This window comes from Vigna unguiculata, chromosome 5 (genome assembly GCF_004118075.2).
Source record: "Vigna unguiculata cultivar IT97K-499-35 chromosome 5, ASM411807v1, whole genome shotgun sequence".
Classification (NCBI taxonomy): Eukaryota; Viridiplantae; Streptophyta; class Magnoliopsida; order Fabales; family Fabaceae; genus Vigna; species Vigna unguiculata.
The window spans coordinates 43,830,821-43,842,455 of NC_040283.1; the positions used below are offsets into that span (position 1 = coordinate 43,830,821).

An 11,635-nucleotide genomic window follows, 5' to 3' on the forward strand; every position below is an offset into this window, starting at 1 on the left:
GAAAATGGATTTGGTAAATATATAAATACCAAAGTTAGAGAGTTTTAAAAAATAAGAGAGAACTTGATCTTGGTAATTGACCTTGTGTCCATTTCAAGTAAGAACCATAGGCTAAAAAATAACCGAGGGTTCCATCATTTCACTTTCTAAAAAATATCTAACACCACTTTCATAAAACACAGCAAACAAGTGGTTATAAGAATTAATTTAACTTGTGTCATTTTCATAACTTTAATAGGCTTAGAAAGGGAAGGAAAAAGGGGGTAACTATAACTCTCAAACCCTCCTATATGACTTTCTCTTTCTGCAGGTAAATTCTGCAGAATCCTTCAGGCAAAAGGCCCTAAAACCCATCTTGAAGCAGGTATGCAAAACTAGTGCTCAAATTTCAGATAAAATATAATACCTTTTTAATCTTTAATGCTTGGCGAGAACCGGACATATCTCCTAATTTGACTCTTCCTGTAATATATTATTGGAAAATCAAACAGTTGATGGAAAAAAGAAGAAGAAAGTAGGTTATCAGAACACATATAATATCATGAAATCCTTAATTCTGACAAAGAACTGTGCCAGCTAAGCTAGAAACTCATTCTAACTTTGTCTAAAACTTCAAAGTTATGGATTCAACAACACCAACCTCCATAATCTAGATCTGCATAAGAACTGTGTTTATAAGTGTATGCAGAGATATACACTACAAAAAATAGCACATGTTGCAGTATATTAGAAGGAAGATAGAAGAACTCAAACCAAAACCAACACTGTGTGTTCAAGGAGGAGTAAATGAAATATCTTACCCTTTATGATATACCACAAACAGCTGCAACCACACTATCTAGACCACATAGACCACATAGCCAGTAATCCGATATGACATTCACCTGCAGATGCACCTGCACCTCGTTCTCAGTTTCTCGATGCACACATATATATACATATGTATATATACATATAATATATAATATATTATATAATATATTTCTCTTTCTCTTCAAATGACATGTGCTCATTTATGTTTCAGAGAAACCAAGTAAAGTGCAGGTGCAAATGCAGATAAAGGCAACATATCGGCATCAACATGTGTTAAAATGACTTGCTATATTGCAAGTTATGAAATTTGGATGCGGCTAACATTTATATAATCAGAAATTCCTGTTGAAAAGGATTATGAGAGAGAGTGTTGAGATTGATTCACCCAAATCACAAGAGATTTTGGACCAATTCTTGTAGACACAATCTATCTAGATAAATGGCATATGTCCTTCCTGCGAAGAAATAGATAAATAAAAAAATAAAGATAATATTCACAGGTCTGTGCTTATTCTATTTATTTATCAGTGTATTTTGGTCATTTGGGGTGAGGGAAAAACACGGAAACATTAAACAAAGCAAAGGAAAAAACTATGATTACAGGTTTATGTGTGGATAAGGATGTCTCCATTATTATTTATGGTTTGTTCTGATATCTAAAGCTAGCTAGCTAGAAAGAGGTGTGTGCGCATGTCTGCCACACAACAAGCTGGTCTAAGCCCACGTGATGTAAAGCATCAGTACCACGTGGGATTTTACCACCCCACCAATCACACGTTGCCACCTAGGACATTGGACTGACTCTTCACTTGCCATGAGTATGTCTCCTTGTGGGTATTCTGTTTTTCTGTAACGTGTAAAGAGAAATACAAGCTGACAAAATATAGATACAGTGTCAACATCTTTTTATAGACTTTTCTGATTTTTTTTCTATCAAAAATATTAAAAAATGAATCTTTTTAGAATTTTTATATGGATTTTTAAATTTTCATGTTGCGGAATTTGAAATATCCAAATTAACAGGCACTAATCAATCAGGAAAGACATTGTTAGGAAACAAAAAGTTTAGGTTGTGGACAAATCTGCAGTGGGAAAGTGATGAATTTTGCATATATAGTTTCTATTTCTAGTCTGTAAATGGGACAAACCTAATAATCCTTTTTCTTGCCTTCACTCTCAAAAGGCATTCATTATTCAGTTCTGAAAATCAATTGGCAACCAGCTCACTGGGTACTTCTTTCTTAAATTGTTGATCAGGAAAAAAGGTAAAAAATGAGGCTCATGTTGAGACAAAACCAGCTTCAGAAACCCTACACTTGTACCCACCACATTCAGATATCAGAGAATTGTTGCTTTCGGGCTTTTCTTTTCTATTATTAATTTTGTTCTAGTTGTTTAGCATATTAATTCTGTTTAAATAAATCTTGAAATAAAAATTAATTACAATCTTCTATAAAGAATAAGAAAATAGATTAGTATTAATAGGAAATATTATGTTTGATTCAGCAAAAGAGAAAAGTGAAAGAATAAAATCTCATGACAATCCTTAAACTAGATATGTTGTTCAAAGTTAGCCATTCATTTTCAATATTTGCGGCATATCATCTTATTCCATTATTTTTTTCTCCACATATTTGTTCAAAGCATCACTGCATACTAAATATACGTCTTCCAGGGATTTCAAACTATGCTTCATTACTAATAAGAATTTTTTTATGCATTATTAGGTTAATAATGTTTGAAAAGAGTTTCATCGATTGAATTAATTATATCTTAATACTAAATAAATTATTTTAATAGAAGGTACATGTATAATCTCTGAATGTATTATTTCATCTCATATGAACAACTTTCTGAAACGGTTGTATACTTGGACCACAGCTTGTTTGTTTTTGAAAATTATTTAACATGACATGTTGTTTCTATAGCCAAAATATCTAGACTTAGCATCTAGTTTATATATATATATATATATATATATATATATATATATATATATATATATATATATATATATATATATATATAAGAGGAGTTTTTTTAGACTGGAGAATAAATTTTGGTTACAAAATTTTACATAATTTATCAAGATTAAAAATGATTTATATGAGAATAAGTTTTTTCATCTTTGTCATTGTTATTGTTATATATATATATATATATATATATATATATATATATATATATATATATATATATATATATATATGCGAGCTTTTACACTTATTTAAAGCTCGTTTCTTGGTTTATGTTTTTTTATCGAAACAAAGTTTAATTACGGAAAAAATATGATACTATATATATATATATATATATATATATATATATATATATATATATATATATATATATATATATATATATATTTTGATGTTACAAGCAGGAAAAGATATAAAGAAAACAAATTACAAACTTAATGATCAATGATGGATGGATCCTGTAAGAACTAACTTAAATAGTTGGACAGTAAAATGCATTTATAAGATAAAGCAAGTGTTTAATAAGTCTAAAGCAAACATCATGAAGTAGAACATTATAGTACAAAAATAATCTTTGTATAGCTAACCATTTTATGTAGAATGGCTTAACGAAAGAAATCCAAACTTTGGAAGAATGTGAAGAGCATATTTTCAATGAGAAATGTTGCCTAGTCAAAATCATTATTTTGAAAATGATATATCCAAGAAATATTTCAATATATCGATATTAAATAATAAATCACTCAAGAATTATATCTTCAACATATATAGAAGAAGTTTTATAAATGAACAATGATCAAATTGGAATGAAGTATAATTGAATTATCGTAAAGAGATCGAAAGCTTGTCAAATTGTTGTTTATCAAGTCTATATCGGATTTTGTCTATATACAATTGGCAAGGTAATGTTATATTGTTGAGAATAGTATAAGTGTGAGACAAAAAAGACTCACACTAGATAGAATAAAATCTCTTCATTTAAATCTCTATGAAAAAAAGTATTCACATCAAATTTTTTAAGGTGTTTTGAATAGAGACTAAAGCAAATAATAAATGTGCAATAAAACCTTATGGCAAAGTGGTGACGGGGTATAGAAAAAAAAAAGCAACAAAACAAGTGGCGGCATAAGAAATAAACAATGAGAACTCAAAAGGCAGATAAGAAACATGTAATATTATTGATAGATGATATGTTAACGTGGAGCAAGCTCAGGTATTTATATAACATGCAACAACAAAAAGGAAAATAGAAAAAGGAAAAGCTTAATACCCTTCTTCAAGCTGGAAGGTGTATATTAAGAATTCCAACTTGGAGACATGTTCACTAAAATAAAACCGCTCAAACAATTTTGTAAAGAGATTTGTAAGTTGATCAATAGATTATATTGAAAGACGATGAATTAAATTATTTTGCACCATTTTAGAAAGGAAAATGATTTTTTAACAACTAAATTTTGACAACTTTCTCTTACAACTTGATATGTCATCTTTTAAATAGTCTCCCATTTTTCATTTTTTTTTTCATTTTTTTATATTTTTAAACCAATTAAAAGATGACATCTTAAATTGTAAGAAAAAGTTGTCGAAATTTGATTGTCAACATATCATTATTCTTTTAGAAATCATGTGATAATCAATGTCAACGTTTTTGGTACATTCATAGAAAGAGGTATTAATTGTAATATGTCTTGTAACTTGACTATCAGAGTAAACACTTGCAGAAGAATTTTGAGTGGTGTAAAGATGTTGAAGAAGGTATTTAATCTATCGAATCCCTAATGTGGTTACAGGCAGAGCCATCTATTATGTCTTAGAGTATAAGTGTGAAATAGTACCTATTTCTTATTCTTCAATGAAATGAGAGAAACTTCGAGAAAAAATGTAGAAATCGGTGGTGGATCGATGAGAAATAGAACATGAAATCCAATGAGAAAGCTTTAAGTTTAATGTGAGAATTATAAGGGAAAAAAATACATTGAGATGCATAACTTTTGATGTAGCATAAGATCTTACAATAATTTGACTATGAAATTTGGTTAGACACTACGAAAATTGGCCGAGAAATTGAACAACGAAATAAATATTCAATTTGTTATTGGTTAAGTAAAGAAGTGTCGTAGGATCCCATTCTATGATCTTGTTTACAACAAAATTGTTTCGCTCAAACAAAATCTTTGAATCCATTGATGTATGAGATAACTTAACGCCCATTATCCATGTATCTAAAATAATATCTTAACGGTATTTCTTTTGACAAATATGTATACCATTGTGTGATCTTGATATTTCAAGACCTAAAAGAAATACTTTAGTTGTTCAAGGTCTTTAATTTTGAAAGCATGATTAAAGCATCCTTGACATATTTATATCATATATCCAATATCCTTCCAAGATTAGGGATGTCAACGGGACAGGTAGGGTACGGGTAGTAGCTCCCCCGTATCCTATCCGCTGGATAAATATTCGTCTCATACCCTATCCATATCCGTGCGGGTACCCGTATATTTTTTAATATCCACGGGTATTTATGAAAAGGAAAATTTAATATGTAATAACAAATTTTTACTATAATTTCAAATAAAAATACATTGCATAACATTTATAAATTTCAAAAAAAAGTGCAAATAACACATTTTAATAGTGTTGAATGACCGTTTACAAATAAATGAAGATTTTTTAAAACCAGTTGATAAAAAATAACCTATTCAAAATCAATGTGTTAATATTTTAATTATTTTTTTAATTTAAATTACAGTATAGCAGATATGGGTACGAATACTATTATACCCGTACCTACCCCATTAACATGCGGGTATAAAAAATACTCGTACCCATTACCTGCGGATATCCATTTTCAATATCAATTTCCTACCCGTTGCGGGTTTTATCTACAGATACCCACAAGTACGAATTTTTTTGACATCCCTACCTAAGATCAAATCATCCACATATACAAACAAAGCAATGAAAGAATGTTTTTCTTTAATAAACAAAGAAATATTAGATTTAGATAGAAAAAAACCAATCGTATAAGAAAGCATTATACGATTTTTGTTTGTAATAACAACAAGAAGAATACGCATCCTGGTGAGTTTGGCAACCAAAGAGTATGTGTCAAGGTAGTAAACTCCTTCAATCTGGTATAGCCTTTGTCAACTAGACGTGCCTTATAACATTTTATGTCTCCATTGGCCTTATAATTTATTTTGTAAATCCATTTACAACCAATGTACGTTTTTATTAATGGGAGATTAATCACACACCGAGTTTAGTTTCTTTCAAGAGCTTCAATCTCGATTTTCATGGTTATAATCCATTAAGGAAAAGTAATAGTTTCCTCGTAGGTATGAGGTTCAATATGATAAGAGATATCAAAAGTATATTACAAGTGCTTAGCAAATATATTTTTATATGAATGACAAAATTAACAAAATATCCAACTCCATTACCTTCATGAGCACCAAACCTTTTTGTTGAAGTAGCTAGATAACAATGATAGTCGTCTAAGAAGAATGGATCTTATGAATTCTTGAAGATCTTCTCAAATTTTTTCTTTCAACTCTTTCATTTTAAGTTTGAGTTCTTTTATTATTGTTAACATAATGATTATTTTGAACATGTTCACAAAATTGATTATCCATAGGTTCATATAATAAATTGAAATCTTCCCCATTAATATCCACAGCATTTTGTTCCATATATTTATTAATTATATATAGTTTTTATAAATTTATGTTCATGAAAAATGACATTTTGAGATATGATAATTTCTCTTATATTTATCATATTTATCATAACCTTTTGTTCTATTTTTGAATAAAAAAAAACACATTTCTAGCTCTTGGATCAAGCTTATTTGTGTTATTTTTAATAAGTAGCCAACAACTTCATTTACATCATTCTTTAGTATTTGTGGCTCATCCACACCATGGACCACAAACAAATCATAATATGCTCTCTTAATTTCATCAAGTGTCCATGTAGAGAATTCTTTAGGAATAGTTTTACCATTTTCAGTTTTTGTGGGTTGAAAATGTCCATTTACAACAACATCCCAAACACCCTTGTCCATTGATTCCATGAAAATGTTCATTATGATTTTCTCCGGCAAATAAAAGTGGTATTTATAGATGCCCCTTCAACAAAGATTTGATTTGACATTGGCCATAACACATGATCGTTTAATCAATTATCTTTCGAAAACCAACTTTGGTGCCAATTGTTAAACCTGATACATCCAATATACTCAATCTCAATCTAAGAGGGGGAGGGGGAGGGAGGGGGTGAATTGGATTTTAAAAAATACTTTATTCTTTTTAATACAAAAAAATATTTTCACAAGTCTTTAATCAATTAATAAGGTTCTTGATGTTGAAAAATGGGTTTTTGAATATAAGAAGAATTTTGAAGGAAAGATGGAGAAAAGGAAACACTCATTTTTATACTGGTTCAATTCTAATAAATCTACATCTAGTTTTCTTATAAGCAACCTTAGCTAAACGATTTTCACTATATCTCAAAGAATTTACAAGAATTATAAGTGCTCCTCAATAATTCTAGACTCCAAGATATCAAAAAACACAGCCTAATGCAATGTTACACACAAGAGCAATATGATATTCACCTACACAGTGAAAACAAAGTAAAGAGATGAAATATACATAATAATAAAAGGAATGAATACACATCAGTTTGCAAAGATTACAATCAGTCTTATTGCCAAGAAAGAAGTATTGTGAATCAAAGTCAAATTGATTGCTCTTTGACAAAGTTGAGAGAACTCAACAAAACTTTCTCCAAGAATGCAAGATTTCCTTTTTCTCACAGTCACACAACTCCTTAAATCAGATTTCTTATTTTTAAAATGTGGGCGAAACGGGTTTTTAAAGACAAATTTCTTACTTATGATATTAACCGATTATGAAAGTATTATAATCGATTAATACTCTTCAACTTTTTAAAATTTATAAAAGTGTTTGTTTTTAATTGGTTAGATTAGTGAGCTAATTGATTAATGAAGGTCGGTGGCATATATGTATTTCAAAAAGAATCATTTTTCACGCCAAAGCTGATATTAATTGATTATACAATGGTTAGTTAGATTTCAAAAACATTTTGCTTGACTTACATCATTATCTAAACTCAATATACTTATCTAGACTTAGATAGTATACGAACATCATCAAAAACCAAAGGCTTGAATGGCTTGAAGATCTACATCTTCTTCTCTCAACAATATTTCTTTAACATCACATATTTAGAAAAAAATTGTAATTATTTACATTTCAAATTAGAGTACAAAATAAAATTTCATGACAACCAAACATTTATTACATTTACAAACACTAATGAAACAAAGTTGATAAAATTAAAAAATATTTTTAAAAAATTATATAAAATAAAAAAAATATTCAATTTTAAAAATGTTTTAAATGAAGATAAACAATTTGATACAACATTGAACAAAACATTACAAACGAAAACAAGTGTATAATTAAGGATGTGATAAGACGAGAAGTGTCTTATAGACCAAAGAAAACTGTTCATATATCAAACTAGTCGAATTATTGAGAGATAATAAAAATTGTTTAAATAAAATAATAAGTTTTTCATCAAATGAAACAAAATTTAAGGATAAAAGAGAAAAAAGAAGATACATTTTTTTGTATGAATTAAGAGTCAAATATTATCATCTGAAAAAATAAATAATAAATAAAAATATTAAAAAATAGTAATATTCAAATGTGAAATATAAAAATTATTTGATTCAATAAAATTGATAATACCACCATATGAACATAATCGTACAAAGATTGTGATAATAAAAAAAGTACATTGGATATACGAGTGGATTTCGTGGATATAGAAGTCAAACCATTAGAAGAAAGAGGGTTAAATATGTTTTTGGTCCCTCAACTTTTAGTAAAAATTGAAAATAGTCTCACTTTGAAACTTTAGACTAATTTAGTCTCTCAACTTTAGAGATACGTGTATATAGTCTTTTTAACCATTTTTTTAAAATTTATATGATGTTTCAAATGCATTTCATGATATTATTTAAGGTTTTTATGTCGTTTAACTCATTTTCGCTTCAATGTTACCTGAGAAACACATTTAAAACATCAAATAAACTTAACACTTAACAAAATTTGGTTAAAATGACTAAATTAATCAATATTTTTAAACATAGGGGACTAAATTGGTCCAAAATTTCAAAGATAGACTAATTTCAATTTTCACTAAAAATTAAGGAATAAAAACATATTTAACCTGAAAGGAGGAAAAAAAAGTGTGTAACAAGAAAAAAGAAAAATTATAAAATTAAAGACTGAGAAATATATATATATATATATATATATATATATATATATATATATATATATATATATATATAAACTAATAAACTATAGATACTTTAGTAATTTAAATGGAGAAGAGAATGAGTATTAGGGCGGAAATAGGGATGAAAATGAGGAGGATATGTACGTACCAATTTCTGTTTTCATATCCAATTGAAAAAATCAAATATTATCCACATTAGTATCCATACTCGTATCCCATCAATGCGAAAACTTTTCATCAAAATGAAGACAAGTTCAAATAATTCCCATAAAAATATATTTATTTATCATTTCTACTCATGATATTTTGCTCATAATATTTTGTGATACCGACTGTTAGATAAGAAAACACTCCGTTAAAAGGAAATACAAATTCAATAAATTGATTAAAAATCATAATTTAATTTTGGAAAGGTTTAAAGGTTCATGAATTTATGATGAATCCTAAACAAAAGTTAATTCATTGTTGAATAATAATTTAGCTATGTTTTATGAACTTATATTTATTTATAATTAATTTAAATTAAGATATATCATTTAGAGAAAAGATAATATTATATATAATAGGAAATATATTGAATACAAAAGGAAATACTATATATTTGATTATGTAATATGTAAAATATCTAATTGTATATGATTCTTATAATTATTAAATAATTAATGAACATTGAATGATATGGTTATTTACAATTAATTAATTTGTCATAATTTTCTTATAAATTTCTTTGACATCAAATTATTGTTGTGTAACATTTAGACAATAATATATTTTGATATTTTTATGTGCAAAAATAATTGTTTAAAAAATATGACATTCAAAATAAATAGTGCTGTGACACTCAAAATGGTGTGTGAGAGTGCAACGTGAATCCAACCTAATGCCAAAATCCGAAATTACTATTATTAAAAAATTAAAAAAGGAAAGATGCATAAGGTGGGACCCACTTGTATAAATATACGTACCTGTATCCTTCTCACTCTCCGCCACTCCAAAACTTCTCAGTCAGTTATTGTTAGATTTGTTTGCTAGTTTCATGGGTCAGGTTGAAATTCGATCCCTCTTCTCTTTTCTACGTACATTGTACATTGTTAGATGTTAACCTCTTCCTTTGAATTACGCAAAGACACAGGCGAAGAAGAACGATTATGGCAACAAGAACGAGAAAGCAGGGAAGAACGAGGAAACGACATCGTCATACCCGACCACCGTTGTCTTGAAGATCGACATGCACTGTGACGAATGCGCATCAAAAATCATCAAATGCCTACACGCTTTCCGAGGTTTCCAAACTCGATCAAGAACACAAACATGTTTTCCCTCTCAAATTTGTTAATTAATCTTTTGCCAGTATTGCTTATTTATTCACTGTTGTTTTTTTTATCTGACGTAACTGAAGCATTGAAATCGATTCATGTTGAAGGCGTGGAATGTTTGAAGCCGGAGATTAAGACCGAAAGCGTTGACCCCATCAAACCAAAGGACAAGCTTTCTGGGAAGGCGAAGAAGAATGTTGATGTTGCCTCTCCTCCTCCCAACAAGGACAAGGAAAACAAACCCAAAAACAACGAAAAGAAAACCAAAGAAAAAGAGGTTTTTAGCGTTATATTAATTCAATAGCTAGTTATTATTATTACTTATTTTATTTTTTGTTTGTTGGCTTATGTGACAGGCTCCGGCGACAACAGCGGTGCTGAAGGTGTTTAATCTTTGTCCATGCCAAGGTTGCTCCAATAAGATTCGCAGGGCTGTGTTGAAATTCAAAGGTGTTTCTTTTTTTCATTTTATTTTTTGGACTTGGTGTTTATTTTTGTCTCTGTTTTTGACACGTGCTGGAATGGTGTTGTAGGGGTTAAGGAAGTGAGTACAGATAGGGAGAAGGGAATGGTGATGGTTAAGGGCACAATGGACGTGCCAGCTCTGGTGCAGAAGTTGTCGGAGAAGTTTAGGAGGAAGGTTGAGGTGGTTCCTCCCAAGAAGGAGAAGGAAAAAGAGAAGGAGAAGGTAAAAGAGAAGGAGAAGGCGAAGGAGAAGGGAAAGGAGAAGGAGAATGAGAAAGTAAAGGAGAAGGAGAAGGAAAAGGAAAAGGAAAAGGAAAATGAGAAGGAGAAGAAGAAGAAGAAGGAAAATGAAAGTGAGAAAGAAGGTGACAAAGGAGGGAGTGGCTCCAGCAAGAAGAAGAAAAAAGGTGGTAATGAAGGAGATAATGATAACGATAACGAGGGAGAAGGTAATGGCCAGGGGAAAACTGAAAAAAATAATAACAATTATATGGTACCTGTATGTGGTTATGGTTATGGTGAATACTACTACTACGTGGGGCAATATTATCCTGCATCAGATATGTTCAGTGATGAAAATCCCCATGCTTGTCACATTATGTGATGAAGCTTTGAGTTTTTTATGACACTCGTAAGAAATGGATTTGAGGTGATTCTACGAGCTTGGGGTACAAAAGAGTCACTTGTTTTCAACTTAAGAAGAAATTCCTTAATTTGAGC

General features: G+C 29.3%; 1 protein-coding gene across 1 annotated transcript; it reads left to right on the top strand.

The window, feature by feature from the left end:
* Nucleotides 1-4: 4 nt before the first annotated feature.
* On the top strand, nucleotides 5-11,129 carry LOC114184759 (heavy metal-associated isoprenylated plant protein 3-like; the record flags this gene model as incomplete). The annotated part of the gene is made up of 6 exons (XM_028072071.1): nucleotides 5-13; nucleotides 311-364; nucleotides 10,261-10,417; nucleotides 10,558-10,727; nucleotides 10,807-10,900; nucleotides 10,984-11,129. Coding segments are annotated over exons 1-6 (630 nt in total), but the record flags the coding sequence as incomplete, so codon positions are not given.
* Nucleotides 11,130-11,635: the final 506 nt, after the last annotated feature.